Source organism: Mercenaria mercenaria, chromosome 13 (assembly GCF_021730395.1).
Source record: "Mercenaria mercenaria strain notata chromosome 13, MADL_Memer_1, whole genome shotgun sequence".
Classification (NCBI taxonomy): Eukaryota; Metazoa; Mollusca; class Bivalvia; order Venerida; family Veneridae; genus Mercenaria; species Mercenaria mercenaria.
Window position 1 is genome coordinate 18,238,932 of NC_069373.1, and position 24,879 is coordinate 18,263,810.

Consider the following 24,879-nt stretch of genomic DNA (forward strand, 5'->3'; position numbering starts at 1 on the left):
TGGCGAGATTCCTTTATGGGTTCCAGAGTGATAGCCCCTGAAAGGGCCAGAATTAGCTATTTTGACCTTGTCTGCACAATAGCAGCTTCATTTATGATTTGAATTTAATCAAACTTGCACAAAACTTGTGTCACCATAAGATCTAGGTTCCTTTCTTGAATCGGCCAGATCCCATAATGGGTTCCAGAGTTATGGCCCCTGAAAGGGCCAAAATTAGCTATTTTGACCTTGTCTGCACAATAGCAGCTTCATTTATGATTTGATTTTAACCAAACTTGCACACAACTTGTATCACCACAAGATCTTGCTTCCTTTCTTCAACTGGCCAGATTCTGTCATGGGTTCCAGAGTTATGGCCCCTTAAAGGTCCAAAATTGGCTATTTTGGCTTTTGCAGCCATATAGAGACTTCATTTATGGTTTTATTTGATACAAACTTCCAAATTATCTTCAACAACAATAAATCTTGGATTCCATGACAAATCAGATCCAATCATAGGTTCCAGAGTTATTTTATATCTGATTACCTCCCCTGATTGTAATCAAAATGGATTTATATCAGTAAGTACTTACAGGACTTATTTGAAATTTCATTATTGTTATTAGATGGACTGAGACAATCAGGGTAGATAACTATAGACTGATTTTATGTCAAATTACCTCCCTTTATTGAAAACCTGAGTTATTAGATTGGGGTAGATGTCGGTTGGGCGGGCGGGCGGCGGCGTCAAACTGGTGTTTCCGGTCAATAACTTTTGTTTCGGTAAAGATATTTGAATAAAACTTGGTATGTATATAGCTTATATCAAGACAAAGGCTGGGATTGATTTTGGGGTTTCTGGGGTCAAGATCAAGGTCACTGTTACTTAAAATAGAAAAAGGGTTTCCGGTCAATAACTTTTGTTTCGGTAAAGATATTTGAATAAAACTTGGTATGTATGTAGCTTATATCAAGACAAAGGCTGGGATTGATTTTGGGGCTTCTGGGATCAAGGTCAAGGTCATTGTTACTAAAAATAGGGTTAGGGTTAGATTAGGGTTAGGGTTAGCATATCTTCTACATGCATGGAGGGATTTTGATGAAAGTTGGCACAATTGTTCACCATCATGAGACGGAGTGTCGTGCGCAAGAACCAGGTCCCTAGGTCTAAGGTCAAGGTCACACTTAGAGGTCAAAGGATACAAGAATGAAAACTGTGTCCGGAGCATATCTTCTTCATGCATAGAGGGATTTTGATGTAACTCGGCACAATTATACACCATCATGAGACGAAGTGTCTTGCGCAGTTCCCTTCTTTAGAATTACTTCCCTTTGTTGTTACTATAAATAGCTTATATTGTAACTTTTTCATTACTAGACGTAGGGAAAAATCGAGACCACTTTTCTGTAGTACAACATGCATGTTACATCCAATTTTGAGGTGTATTTTGACCAGTCTCTACTTGGTAAGGATTTCTGTGTGGACTTACAATTTTTTTTTTGTATTTTTTTTTATTTTTTTTTTTATTTTTTAGATTAACTTCCCTTAGTTGTTACTATAAATAACTTATATTGTAACTTTTTTATAATTGACTGTAGGGAAAAACCAATACCACTTTTCTGTGGTACTACATAGTTGTTACTTTCTAATTTTAGGTGTATTTTAAGGTATCTCTACCTGGTAAGGAGTTTTTTTGTGGACTTAGAAAAACAAAAGAATTACAATGATTACTAAACAATCACAAAATTAAAATTACATCTGCAAATACAGGTGCTAGAGTAAAGAAATTTACTGTGACGGGCGTATATTGTGACATTCTGGCACTCTTGTTTATTCTTATGAAAAGTGTTGAAAACCTGGTTTCGTGGCATTGCCGCGTTCCTTGTTTCAAATTTAAATTGTTATATCTCCATAACTAATGAAGATACTGATCTGAAATTTCATTTATGTCAACAGATTTATTTGGTAGATCCTTCTTTTGTCCACTTACAATATTTTTTTTTTAATTACTTCCCTTTTATGTTACTATAAATAGCTTATTTTTAGTAACTTTTTTATTATTGGCCATAGGGAAAACACGAGACCAGTTTTCTGTGGTACAACATGGATGGTACCTCCAATTATTAGTTGTATTTTAACATATCTATACCTTGTATGATTTTTTTTTCTTTTTGGTTAAATTTCTTCCCTTTGTTGTTCCTGTCCTTTGGACTTAGATATTTTTTCTGAGAACCTTCTTGTCCTCAAGTGCAATGATAACAGGTGAGCGATATAGGGCCATCATTGTCCTCTTGTATGAACTTTTAGAGAAAATATTTTTCGCCTACAATGTGTATCTTCTAAAAGTCGAGCGCGCTGTTTGTTAAATGTTTGACTTATTTGCCCAGAACACATATGATGAATATAGGCCGGTCATATAGCGCAAACTATGGACGGGCTATTTATAAAAGCAGTCAATGGCATTTTATAAAAACTAAATAAACATTGTATTTATGTTGCTGTATTTCAGTTCGAATCAGCGAAAGCCCAGTTCAGGTCGAGTGTAGCAGCTGCCGTAAATTCCTACTGTAATCAGAATGAGGCCACTGCAAGATACTGTTGTGGAAATACCTTAACATACAGGTAATTTGTGATTTTTATCTCTGCCTGGTTGCTAATTGACATATTGCACTGTATATTGTAGATATCGTAACTTGAATATGTCTATGTCAAGTTATTATCTGTGTCATTCGCAACCGACTTACTATAGCCAACGTCTTGTAAATATGCCCACACATGTGCACAACATTATTTTAGAAACCCTGAGCCTGAACTTAAAGGAAAGATTGAAAGATTGAATGTTACAATATATAATTATGATGCTTTTCCAAAAAGGTAGCTAAGTAAGTTTTGCCTTTTTCAAAAATAATTCAGGTAAAAAATGCTTTCTCAAAAATGAAAATTGGCTTTAAAATGGTAGTAATCCTTTCTTTACTATTTAATCTAATCTGTTTCAGTTCAACAACTTCAAAGTTGTTTATCACTTCCGACGACGTAATCATCAGTGATGGTTATCCGACGGTCAATAACGACGGCAATGTAAGAATAGTCTTTGTCATCAGGTACCATTCAGAGAATGAGTTATGCGCATCAGGGACAGTGAGCCGTCGGAAAAGAGCTATTACGCTCACGAGTACGCAAAGCCTGATGGGACAGACCACACTTTTGCAGTTGATTAATGCTCAGTAAGTATATACATGTGGTGATATAATTAACTTACATGATAAAAACTTGCATTTCATCATTTGCCAGCTTGATTTAAATGGCATCTGTTAAACGGCATTTAGTTAAGGAAATATAACTGTCCTAGTTCATATTAGGAAATGGCTCGCTCAAATGTTTTGTTTAGAAAAAAAACATTGTTGTATAAGTATACATCGCGTAACATTCATGCCAATCCGCATTTCAAGCGAAAAAGCCAAATGCTCATTAAATAGCATGTTTTTATTTTATAAAAAACAAATCATGTGACTGTCTAAAATTTTAACTCCTTATTTTTGACTGGAGAACTTAAAATAAGATACTACTTTCATTTACGAAAATATAATTTGAGTGACAAGATAATTTTAGATTTTTGGGGGAAATGGAGGGAGTCCATTAGGAATTGAAAAATTGTACAAGTTTGGCAGGTAATCGTTTGTAGGCCTAAAAACTTGAAGAAAAACCTGTCCAGCATTCATTTAGCTAACCACTTAAAATAAGATACTACTTTCGTTTACGAAAATATAATTTTAGTGACAAGATAATTTTAGATTTTTGGGGGAAATGGAGGGAGTCCATTAGGAATTGAAAAATTGTACGAGTTTGTAGGCCTAAAAACTTGAAGAAAAACTGTCCAGCATTCATTTAGCTAACCTCAAATATATTCTGTGATTACAGACAAACCGTGATAGTCACTACCTTCACGACACAGGTACAGTCGGCCTTAGGAGTGACATTGAGTATCACTATCGAATCTATACAAGTGGTCGATGATGGTTCAACTCCCGGGACAGTGAGTAAAACACATTTCATTTTCAGTTAAAATTATACATAGTAAGTTTAAAACTCTAAACATTAGTCACCTTGAAAATAACAATTTGTCTTTGAAATCGTATTTCTTGCTATGCTTTGTTGACCTGTCTCTCTGACATTTGTTTCTACTACGTGCGGTTAACCAAAAAGCAACTTAGTGAAATTTATTTCTGAAAAGAAATATCCACATGCCTCATCCAGGTCATGGCAAATTGGAGACTGATATTATATGTGTTTTATTATGACAGACATTTGTTTTGAATTTTAGGATAACAAAAAGCGTGGTACCCCAGGATGGGTTATTGCTGTGGCAACTGTGGGTTCGATACTTCTGCTAGTCTTGATTATCGTTATCGTCATCTTGCTTGTAAAAATGTAAGAGTTATTTTTTTCCCCTGAATTTTGTAATCTAAATAAGGCTTCAACAAATACACGGTGGGATAAATGCGAAATACTGCACTCAATAATATCATACACTCACTGAATTTATGAAATAAATTTTAACACTATAGCGTTATTCAGAATGTTCCTGCCAGTGGGTTTCATTGTATTACCTACATTTCCACTCTCCATTTGAAATGAATTGTTCAGAACGGAATGGTCAAGTCTGATTGATTGATTGAAACTTTAATTTCTCATCTTATTTGTGCTCACAGGAATTCAAAGAACAAGATCGAGGTACTAGGAACGGAACCAGGAGGAAACAACCAAGGCCGCTCTTCAGAAAGGAGAACAACTAATGTACGTCAAGCAGACGAAACGAGACGACTTCCAGGAGAAGCAGATCAAGCAGGACATGCTCGAAGGAGGAGCAGCCCAAGAGGAGGAGATATTGTGACTATGGCTCCAGTGGATGACCCCATCTTATCTCATGTATAGGAAAACTAAACTGGATGTTTGACTTCCGTTGTGTTTGTGTTACAGTAACATTCGTATTTCAGAAAAAATCAGGGCAAAATATATATTTTATTTTTGAGAGAGCACTCAATTTTGATGGTAGAGAAAAAGCTCGTAATGGATTTACAACTTGAGCAGTTTAAGAGAGCGAATGAAAGCAGCTGTACCGCTTACACAAATTGCATACATCTTTTCCTCTGAGTTTACACACAGTGTATACATCTTCTCTTCCGAGTATACATTTTTTCCTCCGAGTTTACACACAGTGTATACATCTTTTCCTCCGAGTTTACGCACATTGTATACATCTTTTCCTCCGAGTTTAATTATATTAAGTTTCTTTTGGTTTTGCATGATAAGCACCTATGGTATATATAAAACTGCCTTTAGAAATATTAAGAAAGGCGACTGGTATAACCGGTGTTTTTGTTTGTTTCAAGAGAATATTAAATAATGTCTGTGATAAAGTTGTATAATTATTATGTTTTCTTTTGACCTTGCATTTTAGATGATGAAAAAATTGTTGTTATAGCTACATTATTTCATGATATATTTACTGTTTTTATTAAATCTAGTCCAGGCATATAAGTTTTACTTGATGTTGTGATTTTATGACTGTGTTAATTTCGATTCATACTGTAATAATTTGGGGTTTTCAGAGTTCTACCATTGGCAGGCTGTGTAGTACATACATGTGTATTCTCCGGATGTTGATTTACTGCAGATTAAAATTTAGTCAGTAGGTCAATTCAAGTGTTTTTGTGTGAATATAGCAATTTTTAGTTGAAAAAAAAGACACACAATTAAAAAGAGGCGTGCAAGAGCACACCGCCAATAAGAATGAAGTGATCTCGATGTTTGAAAAAACAAACATTCATTTGATTCCAGCGAACTTGCAGAACATGACTTTATGTAAAAATTGATCCAACGTTATCACGTTAAAGTAACCTTCAGCTAGCACTTAAGATACATATATGTGCGCGGATTCGACTTCAGCAGGACTGAATTTTTTTTCTCTATAAATGGTAGGGCCCTGAAGAGCCCGTACGCTGTGATGCTTGTTTAATTTGTATAATTATACTTTTGTTTATAAATGGATGTAAATTACGCAATATGTTATGTAGATAAATTCTATTCCAGTTTGCAAATTTTATATTTTAATATTATATATATATTGTTAGAGTCCGTCCAATGTTTACCTCAGATATGTATCAGAAAATGGTATCAACATGCATTCTGAATTCATATCCTTTTTAACGGTCAAGCCTTAATTAATCATACAGTTTTTGTAAAACATTAATTTACTAGAAATTAATGAGAAAAAAAACATCGGCATTTTTTGTACTTTATTAGGGAAAGTTACTCCCAACCACCAGAAAAAAAAAATTCATAAATTCTGTTTATAGCTGTGGATTTCCTTCCCGCTTTAAGCAATGGGTTACGCGAGATCTAGCAGACGACAGAATGAATTGTCAGGTACATAATAAAACCAACACTGTATTTTGATGTTTTACTTTTTTAATATAAACAAATAGTTTAGTATCTCGGAGAACATATTTTTATCATTATTGCTGTTTTCGTCAATGGTACATCATACATGACATTCATACTAATGAGTAGTTTTATATATCTTTTCTTGTTTGAATAGAAAATAAAATTTATTGTACTTTAAAGCTAATTTTTGTAGATCTACATTGATACATAAATGACACGTTGATTTTTTTTTTTTGTACACATCAATGCAGATTCCTTGAGGCTCGTTTCCATCTTTTGTAGTCAATTTTTCTAGGACTACTACAATAGTCTACAAACGTATATCTATAATCTTTTTTTTACCGTTTTTTCTTTATGTGCGTGTCGTAGATCTAGTGCCTTGTGGTTTTAAGATTTTGTTCTATTTTGCACTCTCTTTTCCGCACTAAAATGAACTGAGCTTTATGTAAAACTTCTTTGTTACCATTTTATGTCTTTCTTTGACAAAGCACACCACATATACTCTTCAGATTACAAGACGTAGATCTAACTGACACCCTCATGAAATATCACTATGTGACATCACGTCAGATGAATTTATATGACGTCACATTAGATTTGGCGTAATAATTATCCAAAAAATGCTGGACACAAATATTGAAGTGTAACTACTGGTCGCTGAAAGATCAAACTTATATTATCAATCAGAGCTGATAATTGGCATTATCACTATTTTTAGATATTCAACTACACAGAAGATTTTAAGATAGGAAATCCATGGAAATTGCACTTTTTTCTTTCGAAACTAAGGATTAAAGTTATAGTAGACCCCTTAAAGAGATAAAAGTGTGCCGCTTTTTCTTTCATGAGCTTTTTTCTCGTGGTAAACTTTATTGTATCGCACTATTTTGTATTTTTCATATACTTGTTCACCCAAAATGTCATTAATGTAAAGACATTTTAACCTTACACCAACAATGATACTTACCCGGTATATTGGACTCAAAATTTCATATCAAATGACTAATTAATCCAAGGTTCGACGAATCTTTTCCCGAGCAAAATTTAATGATGGCACGGTTGATTATGATGAGAAAGTTTATCTGTGGTTGTGAAAGTTTTATTTACTTTTTCAAGCATACAGATGCAACACGTTTAGTTTTTATACTAATATTGTATTCTAAGATAGTCATATCTGATATTTTCATTAATGAAAGTATTTTCGGCATAGATCAAGCTTTAAAAGCGGTACAGTTTCCTTGTTATTTAAGCTTTCAAATGTCAATGCTTTAACATTTACATGTATAATGGACAATGTATGGTATTTCAGAACTGATGAATAAATATTAAATATAATATACTTTTGTTCATATTGTTCTAAAATTATGAAAAATTTAAATTCTGCTTTTATATAAATATGTAATGAAATATATGATTCGCTGGATTTTGGCTGAAAGGTCTATTTTGTGGAAATATAATTTGTGGATTTTAAACTATGAAAATAAAATGAATGGGAAATATACTGATTCGCTGGGATTTAATTTTGTGAATTGATTCAACTGCGAAGTCCATGAAAATTAGGCTCCTACGAATATAAATGATGTTACAGGAATTGTTATTCATAACTATTATTGCACCGTTGTAACACGTCTTGTTGAATTGTTTTTTAATTAAATTATTTAGAAAGAAGAAATTCAAAAAATTTGGTCTGACAATGGCGATTTGCTCAAATGTATATTATAAGTTAAATTCTGTATACAAATACTAGTATACCAGCCTGTATGCAAATATACCAAACTCTATATCATAGGCGTAGCAGCTGGTGGTGATGGGGGGGGGAGTGGGGTGCGGTGTCCGGTGGAGTTTGCGCCTAAGCCAATGTATATTTTGACAATCAAACAGATTTAAGTATACAACAAACCCTGTTACGGCAACGGTGATTTTGAGAATAGTTTTACATATTCATTCCTGACAATTCTTTAAAATTGTGTTTATTCACCAACTACTAAGCATGGGAAATGTTTCATTATGAAATTAACCAAAGTACGGCAAACTTCAGACTATGCTGGCTGGCAGTTTTGAAAAAAATGTTTTACGACTCTTTCTGTTATAATAATTATTTACGGTTGTGATTTTCAAATATGTTTAGTAGAATGTGATGTTAAATGAAAATATTAATATTTCAAATATAAGTCAGAAGCCAGTGTTATTATTCTAGCCCAGTTAATTCTTCATTAGACAGAACTACACAGTACCACAAACTGAATTCCTTTTATAGCAGTGCAATTTTATCGTATGTAAACATTGTTATTGTTAATATGTGCAATTAAATTTGTTTTCTACAGGAGTTTCTGTTAAACATTGACCCCTTTCAGCTCGTCTGTACTGTCAATCATGTTTTGTTTATATCCTACCATCGCCAGATTATCACAGCGCGATTGTAGGAAGATATTACTACAGTCCTCAATACTCTCACTCAAACCATCCTGACATCCTACCATCGCTATCATATTTTCCTACAATCGCTGTTCTATCATCCTAACATGATACTACTCGACTGTCCTACCATCCTGCTATCCCCATCTTTGCGATTTATTATGGCAAGCAATTATCAACAGGTCTGATACTGATATCAGGATGATAGGATAGCGGTGGCGGGATAATATGTTTTACAGTTGCCTCACATGATGGCCTGTAAGTGGTTTGTTGTAACCGTGACCTTTGACCAAACGACCTAATAAACATCACGGGTCTTCAATCGACAACAGGCAACAATCCATTGAAAAATGACAGCCAATTAGCTATTTAGCGGAAATCGTTTTCAATCTCAAGGTCACTGTTACCTTGACCTTCGACCTACTGCCCCTTAAAACAATAAGGGTCATCTACTGACCATATGCAATCATCCCAAGAAGTTTGAACATTAATTTTTTGGAGATCAAGCATTCTCTAGTTATTGATCGGATTCCAAACGGTCTACCTTGACTATTTGACCTTGTATTTATGTACGACACAATGAATCATGAATAGTAACAACTGTGTTTAGTATAAAAACTTAAAACTGGTCAACTGCCCCCATCTGAACAATTTTGCTGGAGGTCCATACAAGGAAGCGAAGGACCAAGCGAAGCAAAGCTCTGGCAAGCAGTCCCAGGGGATACATCATTGAAAGAAATTTCTATTTTAAGCTCTAGTGTCCCCTTCAGGGGGTAAATTGTCCCCGTTTGAAGACATTACACAGAGGACTTAAGAATAATTTAACGGACACAGTTTGATAATGGTCCTTCTACCGCTTCATGTTCTTTGAAGCTTTTTCTATTTTAGCTCTACTGCCATTCCCCCCCCCCCCCCAACACAGCCACCAACAAAAAGGGGCTTAGCGTCCCCATTTGAACAAAAAGAAGAGAGGGCCTTATAATGATGCTAAGTACAATTTGACAAAGATCTGTCAAACTGATCATAAGAAGATGTCCTTTAAACGTACTTCTAGTTTTAGCTCTATAGTGGACCCTAAAATGGGGCAAGCGTCCCATTTGAACAAATTTGAGAGGGAACCATATAAAGATGCTAAAGAAAGCACATGAAAGTTTTATGTAAATCGATCACGCGGTTCATGAGTTGTTTGCCCTTGCTAAAAGGGGTCTAGTGCCCCAATTTAAACAAAATTGGGAGAGACCTTACAAGTGCTCTCACTTGGAAAAAAATTGAGAGGCCATAATGATAAAATTAAGTTTGATGAAGGTCCATACAGCTGAAAAGAAGTTCGAAGGTCAGTTTGAACAGAATTAAAAAGGGGACCTTAAAATGATGTTTCATTTAAAGTTTAATGAAAACTAGTGGTTCGTAAGTTGTTTGAAGGCATTTTTTTAGCCCTAGCGGCCGCTAAAAGGGGTCAAGTGCTAGCATTATAACAAAACTTTGAGGGGACCTTATAATGATGCTACAGATCAAGTTTGATGAAGATCCTTCTAGCTGTTCATGAGAAGACTGTGTTTGTTTAAATATTGGTGCAGATCCATAAATAGATTCATTTAAAGTTGTTTGAATGTTTTCTTTTTACTACTTCTAGCTCCAGAGGCCGCTAAGACGGTATGAACAAAATTGAGAGGACCTTACAAGGATGCTACTGACAAAGATTAATCGAGGCATTCACGAGACGAATGCGTTTAAGGGTATTTCTACTTTTATCTCTAGAGGCCTTTACAAGGGACGAAGCCTTCCGCTTCATACAAGGCAGTCTGAAAGACAGCTATATCCTCTGCCATTGTTATGGATAGTGAAAGGGTTTATGGTATTGGGTGGTACCATTAAACAATCAAGTTGTGACCTTGATCTTAAGCTGGCAGGGGTGAATTTTGAATTCTGCACATCGTCTTGATAAATGGAATATTACAGCCAAGTCATATTGGTTAAGAAGATACAGAACAGACATATATTGAAGGCTCAAACATTTGACCTTGAGTTGTGACCTTGACCTTGAGCCAACAAGGCTGACTCGTGTTTTCTGCTCATTGTATTGATGAGGTGATTAATTGACCCAAGTTTCATAAAAATCCTTCAAGGGGTTTAAGAGATACAGAGCGCACACAAAATGGAAGGCTCAAACCTTTGACTCAAGAGTTGTGACCTTGGCCTTAAGCTAATATGGCTAACTTATGAGTTTTGCACATCGTCATGATGAGGTGATTATTTGACCCAAGTTTCATGAAAATCCTTCAAGGGGCTTAGGAGATAGAGCGGACACAAAATGGAAGGCCCAAACCTTTGACCTTGACTTGTGACCTTAAACCGACATAGCTGACTCATAAGTTTTGCACATCGTCTTGATAAGGTGATCATTTCACCAAAGTTTCTTGAAATTCCTTTAAGGGCCATTTAGGAGATACAGAGCGGACACAGAATGGAAGGCTCAAGTGTTGTGACCTTGGCCTTGAGCTAACATGGCTGACTGATGAGTTTTGCACATCCTCTTGATGAGGTGATTATTTGACCCATGTTTCATAAAAATCCTTCAAAGGGTTTAAGAGATACAGAGCACACACAAAATGGAAGGCCTAAACCTTTGACCTTGACCTTGAGCCAACATGGCTGACTCATAAGTTCTGCACATCGTCTTGATTAGGTGATCATTTGACCAAAGTTTCATAATTATCCTTCAATGGGTTTAGGAGATATAGAGCGAACACAAAATTGAAGGCTCAAACATTTGACCTAGAGTTGTGACCTTGACCTTGAGCCAACATGGCTGACTCATGGGTTCTGCACATCGTCTTGATGAGATGATCATTTGACCAAAGTTTCACGATTTTCCTCCAAGGGATTTAGGAGAAACAGAGCGGACATTAAATGGAAGGCTCAAACATTTGACCTAGAGTTGTGACCTTGATCTTGAGCCGACATGGCTGACTCCTGGGTTCTGCACATCGTCTTGATGAGGTGATCATTTGACCAAAGTTTCATGAAAATCATTCAAGGGGTTTAGGAGATACAGAGCGGGCACGAAATGTTACGGACAGACAGATGGAAGGACGGAGACCATTCCTATAACCCACCATCACTCATAGCGGGGGATTAAAAAGATTGAGAGAACTTTACAATGACGATACAGACCAGGTTTTATGAAGATCTATCAAGAAGCTGTTTAAAGGTACATTGTATTTCTATTTTTAGCTCTAGTGGCTCCTAAAAGACGTCGGATGTCAGCACATTTGAACAAAACTTGGAGAAGACCTTATTATGATGCTACAGATCAAAAGATAATAGGTAAGAGTAGATTTCTCGGAAGCACAGAGCACCAAAAACACAGCTCCAGAGCCACGCATTTACATAGCAGGCCCAGTAAGTTTGCTGAAGATCCATCCAGCTGTTCATGAGGACAGGATGTTTATTTAAAGCCTTATTTCTATGTCAAGCTCTAGCCGCCCCTAGAAGTAGTGCAGTGGAACCATTTCAACAAGCCTCACAAGCTTGGGACTCTACTATTGCTACTGAGAAAGATATTTCAGCAATTTAATTTTTACTGATAAGACAACAAATCGCATAAAATGTCATTCATTTATTCATTTAAAGTCCATAAAAACGTCGATCACAAATTGACAAAACTGGAGACCTTATTATGACTACAGATCAAAATGATAATAGGTAAGGGATTTCCGAAGCACAGTCACAAACACAGCCCAGAGCAGCATTACATATAGCCCATAAGTTTGATGAAGATCACCACTTTCATGAGGACAGGAGTTTATTTAAGCTCTTAATTGTCATACTCAGCCGCCCCTAAAGGTATGTGCTGTGGAACAATTCAACTAGCCTGTACAAGCTGGTGACACTTATTTTTGCTACTGAAAATATTTCGCAATCAAATTTATTCAACTGAAAGACAAAAATCGAAATAAAAATGTTCATTCTTTATTCATTAAGTTATCAACACAAAACAGTCAAAAATGCAAGGTTTAGTTAGTACTGGTATTGCATATATATTTCCAAGACTTTATCGAAGTATTACATACATTTCCCTACCTTTATGTAAAACCAACATGGTGCATTGCATCCAGACCAGCCTGCGCAGCCACGTATTCTGGTCAGTATCCATGCTGTTCGCTTGCAAAGCCCCTTAGTGAACAGCAGGGATCCTGACCAGACTACACGGATGTGCAGGCTGGTCTGGATCCGTGCTGGTCACAAATGCACTATGTTGGTTTTTTCATGGTGCAGCTCATATATAATATATTGCATCACTCCCCCCATATCTATAAACAATTACCTCATGAAGTGTACTTAAGAATTCTTCCAATTGGTACAGAAAATCTGATACTGACCCAATTTGAGTAAATGTCAAGACACATGCATCCATGAAAGTTCAACTTTTTTCTATTTTTAGTTAAGTACACATGTATATTTTTTACAGTATGTTGAGCAAGAATGCCTGTGTAAGACTAATCCCAATCCCGAGGGACAACGTGGAATGGAAAACCGAGTGCTAGCTGATTTTTTTTCATCTACCCTGTTCCTTAAGTTGACAAAATATCTGCCTTACTCAGGCAGTCAAGTTAGATTTTTTCTCTTGTCTATCCCTAAAGGCACTGACCTCTAGATTTTGACTAAAAATAACCTTTCTTTAAAATTGAAGTTTGGTCATATTATGAATACAAGAATATGAGTTTTTGTTTCTAAACTACCTCAAAAATGCCAAATCAAGAAAAACAAGATGCTTAAGTCAGGATCTGAATCGGAGCTGAGGTGACGATAAAAACTTTCCAGTTGTCTTTTCCAAAACACCACGCAGCAATATGTATTTCACAATCGTTATATATAGATATTTATAATTAACTTAAAAGCAGTTTCCTTCAAGTAAAGGGTTACAAACCTTTTTCAGTTTTCAATGTAAAAATTAGTACAAGAGGGTCATGATGACCCTGGATCGCTCACCTGAGTAATGTGAGCTACATTGACAAGTGTAAGAAATCAGGTAAGAAAGTCAAATGTAAGTAAGCATTGAAATCTTTTCCCAGTTGTGTAACATGTTTCAAATGTCAAACTGATGCTAAAATATTAAGAAAGTTGGTCAGTAAGTCACTGAAAGTCAGTTTTAAGATCGGTGTGCAAAACTGTACATGTCATCAAAATTTCAAGACTGTATCTTAAAAAACAAGAAAGTAGGTCAATAGGTCAAGGTCACAGTTAGGTGACCCCTAATCATTTGGGGTCATCAGATAATTATAATTAAACAGTCTAGGAAATATGATCTGATAAGTTTTTAAGTATTTTTTCCTATATAACTCATATAACAAGTGACCCCCGGGACGGGGCCTCTTTTCACCCCAGGGGCATAATTTAAAAAAACTTGTTAGAGGTCCGCTACACAATGCTTCATTCAAATTCTCAAAGGCCTAGGCCTTGAACTTTCAGACGAAAATATTTTTAACGATCTTTTCTATATACATTGTAAGTCTATGTAAAGTTGGGACCCTATGGGTGGGGCCTCTTGGAAGTACTACCTTTGATAATAAAAATATTTGACAAAAATCATGCATTCTTTTTCAAACTAATTGCAAGAATAAGTCATAGGAATTCAAAAATAATTTCAAAATAAAAAAGAGGTATTTTCTACAGATATGTAAACAAAAAGAGACAGATGGAATACAATGACCACCTACAATTATGACTTGCTTAAAATCTTAACAATCACAAAGATATACTATGTATCTACAACATAGTCATGTATAAAGGGCGGTGATGCACTGCTTGCCATGAAACACATAACAAGAACTGGTAACATGTCATTTAAGGTAGTGGGCAAACAATCACACTTGTTACTTTCCATTAATCTTGGTATAAAATTTTAGCATTTTTCAGTTGTTATTGAAAGCGGCATCTTGAACAATTCAAATTAAAAGTATAGGGATGCTAAAAAAAGCATACGAGCCGCACCATGAGAAAACCAACTTAATGCATTTGCAACCAGCATGGATCCAGACCAGCCTGCGCATCCGCGCAGTCTGGTCAGGATCCATGCTGTTCGCTAACGGTTTCTCTAATTGCAATAGGCTTTGAAAGCGAACAGCATGGATCCCGACCAGACTGTGCGAATGTGCAGGCTGGTCTTGATCCATGCTGGTCACAAATGCACAATGTTTGTTTTCTTATGGCGCGGCTCAAATGTGAACACACAGAAATTGAAGATTGTCATTTATGACCCATAACGTAATGAAGTTTAAGGTACTGGTACTTATTCATGAAATATATCCCTAGGGCACCCAGTTAATTAGCTTTTAATTTGTTACTTTCAGTAAATAAAGCAAACTTTTTCAAATATTTGGTGGATTTAATGCATGTGAACGTGTTTGTACCTCAATTCAAACAACAACTCCAATAATGTCTCTCAGCTGGATATAAAATACCAACAAACCTGCTAACTATGTAAATCAGAGAAAGCTATTCCTGATGTAAAATTTGGTTTGAGCATGCTAGATAAATAAATATAATTTTCAAAAACAGTCAATTCAATAAATATTTAAAATCAGCCGTCTTGTAAATTTATGATCTTGCTTGTACGAAGATTGTCTCTTGAGCATGAAGGCCGATGTCCCTGAGAGTGGCATCGTAATCTAGCTGAGAAAGCTGTCGGCGAGGAAACTGGGCTATCAGTTCAAAACGCTCATTGGAGAAACCTTTCGAACCAACAAATAAAACTAGAGCCTGAAAAGAAAATTCGTAAGTTGAATACAATTACAACTAACATCTGATACAAAATTCAAATACTTTTCAAGGACTTTTTAAGTACTATTTTTCTCAAAACTAAATCTTTGTCTGAACAACTTTTACCAACTACTACTGAAAGACGTTATAACAGAAAGTGCACTCCATAAATTACGATAAAATGTGGCCATATTATCAATAAGTGACCAAATTCCATACTTTCTTTCAATGTTTATTCATTTTTTCTTTTTTAAGTATCTTCTTTTCACAAAGCAAGTTGCTCACAGAACATTTTTTCAAGGTGTTTTGGGATAGAAGTCAAGCAATATTTTTCAATGTCGAAGTATTTTTCCATGGTTTTTAAGGGTATTCGTTATATTTAAGGATTTTTCAAGGACAAGCATTTAGTTGAAGTTCAAGGACATTTCAAAGTCTGTGTGACCCTAATTACAAGCTAATTAATGATAGCTCAGAATAAAGGTCTGACTAAGATAGCAAACAGTATTATAAATTTCATACTGAACCATCTTATAAATTTCAGTATAAATCTAACCACCTTCATGTTCCATAACTACCTATAACTATGGTACTCTAGCAGATATTTAAAAAAAAATCTCTTGACAGGCCTCGATCTTAACCTACTTTTGCTGGTAGCCAGCAGGGCTACCAACTTGTAAAATCAAGTAGCCAGACCAGGTTTCTGGTAGTCCCGTTTTGGAAAAGAAAAAAATATATTACAGTCTTCGCCTTAATTTTTTTTCAGCACTTGTCCTTTCGGGCAAGTAAGTTAAGAAAACCACTTGCCCGAAAACATTTTTAATTGCCCGAAATCATTTTGTTTATAAATATGATGTATTTTAGTTTATGCTTGATTCAACATTCAGTTATTTAAATGGTAGGCACACTATCCATGGTCAGGCTAAGCCAACGTAAGTGGATAACCATGTTGCAATATCCAAGTAACTATCAGACAGAAAAAAGTAAGACCTATATCAGTATCTAGTTATATGCCAGGCGTGGGGTTTAAATTTGCAGAACCCTTCTAAAACTTACTTTTTCAGCCAGGGCCTTTAAAATATAGTGTAGTTGTTCAAATTTCACTGCAATAATGTATCAGCCTGGTTAGCCCCCCCCCCCCCACCCCCCAAATAATGTGTTTCTGGTGGCATGGCCAAAAAAAGTAGGGTCGGTAGGTCGGTATTTTTTTTTTGCATCAAGTAAATGTAGCCTATTATCACAGTCCGGGGCGACGAGGACACAATAACCATCATCAACCCACCCATGTTTAAAGCGAAAAATAAAAACAGTAACAATTATCGGTAATTATTCTGTTGATAAACAAGTAATTGGCCTTGTTCTCATCATCAATTAAAACCCCCTCAAAGAGCTAAAAGAAGTGTGTCGGTATCATGACATCTGAAGTGGAGATCAAAGCGTTTTACTCGATGTATTTAAATTGCTGCCGCTTTTCATTATTCATGATTTTTTAATTCTGTTTATTGTACTTTCTTGTCAAAAGTCTGAATTTTAAGAACATAGTATGTATTATTTATTTACTTTTAGAAATAAATAAATAATTAAGATCGCGCTGTTTGAAATTTTACAAATAATTGTATGAAACTTCGATCATTTTTATAGAATTTTGCCTACATTTCTGTCGACATCTTATTAAAATCGTTATAGAATTCAAACTGTATTACTTCTAAAGCGGTGCTGAAAATTTAAAGCGATTATATTAAAAAATGAATGCACTACAAGCGTTTTTTTGTGTATGTGTCGATAAACATTTAAGTAACGGCGACACGATAGGTCGCACGTGCTCCTGGAATGGAAAATTACTGGCATGGCGTTTTGATATCTTTACGATTAGCGGGTAAATTCCAGTCAATCCAGGTAATTTTTAGGGATGTAATTTCTGAATTTTGTAAAGTTACTTTATATATTGCAAATATACGAAAGCTAGTTATTAGGATGTTCATTTCAGATTCATGAAGTTCTTTTTGTAATTATTGTGAACATCAAGGGATTTAAATTTCGGAAAAATGACCGACCGGTGTTATGCGGACCAAAAATATCGTTGTCATTTAAAAAGGAAACATCAGATAAATCGGTGAAATTTCACGCTTTTATTATTAACATGTTTGAAAACTTAGTAGCCCGACGGACTACCCAGCTTGGGAAATTCGGTAGTCCGTCTGAAAAACTGGTAGCCTTGGGCTACCGGGCTACCGTCAAGATCGAGGCCTGCTTGAAATGTGTACATGTTCAAACAAGGATGTTATAAATTCTACCACAATTTCAAACAACACTCATACCTTAGCTACACAAAATTAATTTCTTCACTAACAAAACAAATGCAGTGTTATAACTTAAAAGTTTCATACAAGACTTCAGAGAATGTACCATTTAAATAGTTTTTTTATTCAAAGACTACTTGTTTAGTTTTTTTTTAAGCTCAAGTAAATGGGTAAATATAAGGAGTTAAAAACAATTTGGCCCAAAAAATGCTATTTACACAAGACCGCTACCAGGGCATACTAAGATCTATAAGTGACCTAATATCACATTTTTCCTGAATTAATTTTCATTTCATATACAAGGGTTGACATAAATTACTTAAAAGGTGGAAGTTGCAAAGTAAAGGGAGGCGCAGTCCTCCCACTTGCAACTTTTGTTTGCTACAGGAGAAGTAGCTGGGGTTTTAGACCACTACAGCAGTAGGGGAATCCCAGGTTTTGTACCATTAAAACAGTTGGGGGGAATCCTGGGCTTGAGACCACTACAGCAGTGAGGGAATCCCAGGCTTTAGACCAAAACAGCAGCAGGGGAATCCCTGGCTTGAGACCACTACAACTGTGGGGGAATACCAGGATTTAGACCACTACAGCAGTGGGGGAATCCCTCACTTCCCACACTGTCCTTAATGAAATCTCTGTATGTATATACATATTTTCTAACACCATTTTTTTCCACAAAGAAATTACTGTTTATCAAGGAGTTTAAAGTGAAATTTCAGCAGACGTTCTTTCTTCAAAATTCAAATACTTCTCCTGTTTTTTTTTTTTACGGTTTGAGTAACTTTGTACGTACCATTAATTTGGATGAAAATGATATACATAGTTTTTCCCTCTGGCCATCTGGTAATCGAAGCATTAATGTAGTCTTTTCATCTGAAAACAAAGGTTAAAACATAATTATAGAGAAACAGATGCTGACTTTACTGGTAATATATATTTTAAAACATATCTAACAAGAGTCGTGCACCAATCATTTCACATTTAAATTCACCTCGTTATGCTCAAATACATGTAATTTTTCTTGTTTAGACTGCCACACAAAATCAACTACACTGTCGGTAATTATCTCTTCCACATTTATTATATAGTATTTACTATATTTGCTACTGACCATATTACAGAACCATCCCTGAAAACAGACATTTCAGTTAGAATCTAAGATAACTAAGAAATACTGTAGGTGGAATATTTTTCATGTCACTTACATACATAACTCACATACCGTATATTCCCTCATAGGAACCCCCTGGGCCATGTCGTTTGAAGGCCCTTTTTTCAACAATTGTTTAGTAAATACAAACTATAAATCCAAGTTAAAATGAATGAAGTAATAACAATTACAGCATAACCATAGTGCTTGTATTCACTTCTGATCTAAATCTTTTTATCTATTATTTTTTTATATAATATGGGGGGAGTGTTTATTAGGGGAAGAGCGTTAACAAGGAATATCAGGTATATTGTATGAATCTGCACTCCTAGCTGTTGATACTTTTGTTGATATGTTGTATTATTCTACAACTGTAAGATCAACATGAATATCAACAAAAATAAACGTTTTACATGTAGAATCTGCTAAGATCAGAAAATAGCGTTTAAATAGCTGACATTTTCTGTCCTGACAAAACCAGCTGATGCTGTTCTTTGTCCGAGACTACACTGTGTAATTTAATAACTGTAAGACTATCAAAAAGAGTGACATATCATCAATACGCTTTTTGTCAAGATGAAAGCAAAAAGAAAAATTTTCTGAAAAAAAAAAAAAAAAAAAAAAAAAAAAAAAAAAAGTGTAACAAGCACTTTCTCAATAAAAATGCTTTCCTTGCCTATAAGAAATATATACTAGTAACTATGAAAAATAACCAATACATATCTTACCTGTTTCTGGTCCCAGGAATGATTTATAGTCCCTGCTATCAGTTACACTGTCTATAGATTTATCACTCTCTTCAGTTTCACTACATTCACTTATACTTTCTTTAACAGCAGTACCGTCATTCATTTGGCTGTCTTCAGATTCGGAATTTTGACGAATTTTTTCCAAAACTGCGGGATGAACGTCATTATGAATGCTTTCTGATTTTTGTGGTGAACATGTTTTTGTTGGTGATAATTTTCTACGCAATGGAGAAGTCTTTCTTGGAGATGACATGTTTTCACCACCAGGTGAGCTTTTTCTAGTTCTTTGAGGTGAACATTTTCTTGTAGGTCTCTGTGTCTCAACACTAGCACTAGAACCAGCCAAAGGGGAATTACACCTTACGCTCCTCCTAGCTGGAGAGCTTTCATTTTGGTCTTTATGAGATCTGTCATTACTAGTCTTCCGTTTAGGGGAATGTTTCCGAGTTGGAGAATTGTTTCCCTGAGATATAGTTTTAGATCCTGAATTAGAACGCCTCCTTGTTTTCACTGGGCTTGGCTGTGATTCGTCTTCCGAGTCAGTGAATGTTTCAAGATCACTCCCATCTAAGTCACTATCACTGTTAAATTCAATATTTTTAGCTGTTTTTTCTTTCGATACTTGTGTCAGTGAAGCTGTAATTGCTGCTTGTAACTGGTCATCCTCTGAGGCATCAATCACACTATCTTCCTATTGTATAAAAATATAATAATGTGAAGTGCTGAAATTTTTATTTTTACAGCTACCAGTGAAACTATGATTATTAGTGCAAACAGTGAAATTGTTGCTAACAGTGAAATTGTTATTACTTCTGCTAACAGTGAAATTGTTATTATTACTGGTAACAGCACAATTGTTATTATTACTGCTAACAGTGATTTTTTTTATTATTTACTGCAATTAAAGAGTAAAATTGTTTTTATTACTGCTAACAGTGGAACTGTTTTTATTACTGCCAACTGTAAAATTGTAATTATTACAGCTAACAGTATAGTTTAAATTAATTGACTGTAAAGATGCCAGAGTGACAAATGTAAGACTTTTCACAAGCAATATATTGACTAATTTTACAACCTAAGGTATCAAGTTGAAGTAAAATCAAAGTAAACAACTGATGTCAGACCAGCACAGAATTTCTGTACATACACTTAGGCACCAATTTATACAGAAAGTCATCAGGGCTGATATTCATTAGTTCTCAGTTTCTGAGATTAAGATTTGCCTAATATCGTAATTTCCTGCAGATTATCTAAGATTTTACATTTTAGTTTAGTTTCGAACTTGACCTAGATATCATCAAGGTGAACATTCTGACTAATTTTCATGAAGAACTTGTGGAATATATGGCCTCTAGAGAGGTCACATGGTTTTTCTATTTTTAGACCTACTGACCTAGTTTTTGATGGCACGTGACCCAGTTTCGAACTTGACCTACATACCATCAAGATGAACATTCTGACCAACTTTCATAAAGATCCCATGAAAAATGTGACCTCTAGAGTGGTCACAAGCAAACGTTTACGGACGCACGGACGGACGACGGACACCGCGCGATCACAAAAGCTCACCTTGTCACTTTGTGACAGGTGAGCTACAAAAAGAAATTTTGATGTTTCAATAGGGAAAGCTAACATGTGATAACATTAGTATCACCTTGCGGGTGCAGACGCTCATCTGATTTTTTTGTCTCTGTATAAGAGAAATATTGTGTTTTGATAATATTTTCTAAGTCCAAAAGGGGCCATAATTCTTGCAAAAGGCAGGGTGGAGTTATGTTTCTTGAAGTTGTTAAACAAAACTGATAAAATACTCTGCAGAGCCTAGTGCTTATTTAACAAGTTAAATAATCCAATACAAAAAGTCACTCTTAGTATCCTCGATACATAAATCAATGTATGAAAACATAAAGTCTTACATGTCCTAGTTTTTTTCCCCTTAAACAAAGAAGACTGAAACTGTGGTATTAAGCAGCACACACACAGTTTGTATGTTACAATTATTACGTCATAGCAGCACTGGAAAGAAAACTACACAAAACCGGCAAGTATTTTTGAAAGATGTAGATAATAATCCTTGAAAACATGCTAAAATTGAAATAATATATCTCAAAGATTTGCTCTTGAATAAAATCGCTGCTGTGCCCTCGTGGTAATTATAATTCTTTCGCATCTGATCTCCAAACAATAAAGTTATCAAATGACAAATCACTAAATGAGATATATATCATTTTTTAAATAATATGTATGAGGTATAATAATTGATCAAGCAAAGAAACAGAATCTTATGGTACCCACCCTTCTTACCCGTTTGGCTGCTGAAAGAGCAGGAGACAAACTGTTCATTGATGGATGTTGTGTCAAAAATTCTGCAACTGAAATAATAACATAAAATGGCAAATTAATTTTGACTAGGTTATCTAGTCTTGTTACCGAAAAAGAAGAATAATAAGTTTGGTAAAGATTGGATGGGAACTGTTCGACGTAGAGTGCGGACAAGATTTGTGACAGACAGACAGACACACAGACAGGAGTAAATCTATGTCTCCTACACCAGTGTGATGGGGAACATAACTGCCAATTATCATTCAAGGTCCATCACCTTTAAGTAAATGTTTTTTGTTGGGTTCAAGTCAAACATGATTCAGGTCATATATGATTATTACGTAGCAAATTTCCAGCTATTGCAGCAGAGCTAGACTTCAACACACCTTCAAACATTATTTTAGGAATTGACAGGCATCTACCTTCCATACCATCTGAGTGTATAGCTTCCTCACATTCAGAAATAATTCTACAACCCAATGGGGTTCACATCCTTGGCAGTGACTGTGAGGATCAATTGATTTGGAGTCAGCCATCTGTATCACTCTGTCACACAAGTCCCATATTTTGTCTAAACATCAAAACACTGTTTTCATGGTGGATAGATTTTTGTAGATTTTGTGATTTAGTTCAATTTGTGAAATTTGATTCCTATTACTTTATGTTCAAAGGCCAAAGTCCATGAACTGATATCCCCATAAAATAGTAGTTTTGGCCCAAATCACAAACTTCTGTGCCAAGTTGCCAACAAAAAATAATAAATGATTTCAGAGTATATATGTTAACAGCAGCAAATAATACAAAGTCAGCTGCCTGTACCACTTGGTCACAAAAGCCCCTAATCAGTAATGAACGTTAATTACAGAAGACTCTCTATTCAAGACATTCAGAACTGTCACAAAATACGCCTGTCATTGAATTTGGCCTAATTCAAGGGCCATAACCCAACAGTGCCTGGGGCAATTTGGGTGGTTATCGACCTTGGTCAAGATATCATGCCCACAAACATTTCAGTAAGTTTGGTGAAGATCGGATGAAAACTGTTCGACTTAGAGGGCGGACAAGGCTAAATTCGCAGTTTTTTCAAGAAATTCAAGGGCCATAATCCAAGAGTGCCTGAGTGGGTGGTTATCGAACTTGGCCGAGATATGATGACCACAAACATTGTAAGCAAGTTTGGTGAAGATCGGATGAAAACTGTTCGACTTAAGAGAGCGGACAAGACTAAATTGTAGTTTTTAAGAGTAATTCAAGGACCATAATCCAAGAGTGCCTGGGGCGATTTGGGTGGTTATTGAACTTGGCCGAGATATTATGTCTACAAACATTGTCAGCAAGTTTGGTGAAGATCAGATGAAAACTGTTCGACTTAGAGAGCGGACAAGCTTTGGATGCCGACCACCCGCCCTCCGCCACCGCCACGGGTGTTCACATAATATGCCTCGCTCTTTCAGAGATTGGGGTATAAAAACTATATAATATTTATTAGCTACATGTTACATGATACTGTACCTAGATCACAAAATGTCAGCGGCTCTATCTTATTCCAAACAATCATGTTCTCCCCTGTCTGCGGATCCAGTATAGCAATATATGGCCAGCTGTCAACTTTGTAAAACTGTCTGTACTTCTGTCCTTCTTCACTGTCATGGTAAACCTAAAACAGAGACATAAGTCAACTAAAGGAAAACCTGCTTGCAACGTTATAAAACTGCACTTTCATACTAGTTCAGACTGTGATGTTTCCATTTGTCAAATTCAAAATGCTTTGAAACAACCAATCAGTTGCTTGAATTTCGAGTATGGTTGCCAAATTCAGCTTTTTAACCTAATACACTTGACTGAGATAGTGAAAACTTTTGTTTGGTATCTGCATAATATTCATTGATGAAAATGTATTATGTGTAAACAAAACATTTCACAATTTTAACTTAATAATACTTACAATTTATTTTCAATTTTTATGGAGTCAGTATTTAAACTCACAAGCCCATTCGTTGTATGACTGAATGGTAGACAGTAGTGCTCCAGTAAGTGATAATATTTAGTGAGGGGGAGGAGATGGATTTGTAACTGATGAACCTCTCACTGCTGACCATCTACACTGAAAACTTTTTATTAACCATAAAAAGCAGCTTGTATAATTGTACATATTAAATAGTTTACATATTTTAAATCTTCATGTATTTAAACAAGAGCTGTCTGTAACACGCTCGTCTTTTCTCAGTGCTCAACTCTGAATTAGAGCTTTGCCAGTAAAAACTTTATAAAACTTTAACAAAAAAATTCTAAGTTAAAAAGGGACATAACTCTGTCAAAATTCAAATTAGAGTTATGGGCATAGTTTCCCCTGCTGTAGACTTTGATAGTTAATAACTATTTTAAGTTTCAAGTCAAAAGCTTTGATGGTAAGTGATATTTGACTTTATCAAAAACTTTAACCAAACATTCTAAGTTAAAAAGTGGCATAATTCTGTCAAAATCCATATCAGAGTTATGGGAATTGTTTCTCCTGGTGTAGAAGTTGATAATAAATAAGTATTTTAAGTTCCAAGTCAATAGCTTTGACAGTAACAGAGATATTTGACTTTATCAAAAACTTAAACCAATGATGTGCCGATGCCGGAGCGAGTGCAATAGCTCTACTTTTTCTTCAAAAAGTCGAGCTAAAAATTGATAGGACCTTAGATGTTATTTTCCATAATGAAGCACAAATGGGGTGGGGTGGGGGTCGGGGTTGTGGGGTTGTAACATCATTTT

General features: G+C 35.4%; 2 protein-coding genes across 5 annotated transcripts in view; one reads left to right on the forward strand and one right to left on the reverse strand.

Annotated features, from left to right (window-relative positions):
- LOC123530489 (serine-rich adhesin for platelets-like) overlaps positions 1–6,072 on the forward strand; it is a 61,315-nt gene extending 55,243 nt beyond the window's left edge. Inside the window, exons 35-39 of the mRNA XM_053520776.1 lie at positions 2,490–2,602; positions 2,977–3,204; positions 3,899–4,013; positions 4,302–4,408; positions 4,690–6,072. Coding sequence (XP_053376751.1) covers positions 2,490–2,602; positions 2,977–3,204; positions 3,899–4,013; positions 4,302–4,408; positions 4,690–4,912 — 786 coding nt within the window. The 3' untranslated portion in view covers positions 4,913–6,072. The remainder of the gene's footprint in view (positions 1–2,489; positions 2,603–2,976; positions 3,205–3,898; positions 4,014–4,301; positions 4,409–4,689) is intronic.
- Positions 6,073–13,630: 7,558 nt separating this feature from the next.
- The window catches only part of LOC123529532 (UBX domain-containing protein 7-like), a 38,825-nt gene continuing 27,576 nt past the window's right edge, over positions 13,631–24,879 (reverse strand). For 2 of the 4 annotated variants that reach the window (XM_045309897.2, XM_045309899.2), the window contains 5 exons: positions 23,632–23,776; positions 22,093–22,169; positions 19,777–20,488; positions 18,692–18,771; positions 13,631–15,601 (listed from right to left, as the gene is read on the reverse strand). In XM_045309897.2, coding sequence (XP_045165832.2) covers positions 15,440–15,601; positions 18,692–18,771; positions 19,777–20,488; positions 22,093–22,169; positions 23,632–23,776 — 1,176 coding nt within the window. In that variant the 3' untranslated portion in view covers positions 13,631–15,439. The remainder of the gene's footprint in view (positions 15,602–18,691; positions 18,772–19,776; positions 20,489–22,092; positions 22,170–23,631; positions 23,777–24,879) is intronic. The other 2 variants (XM_045309901.2, XM_045309898.2) reach the window with 1 other exon arrangement.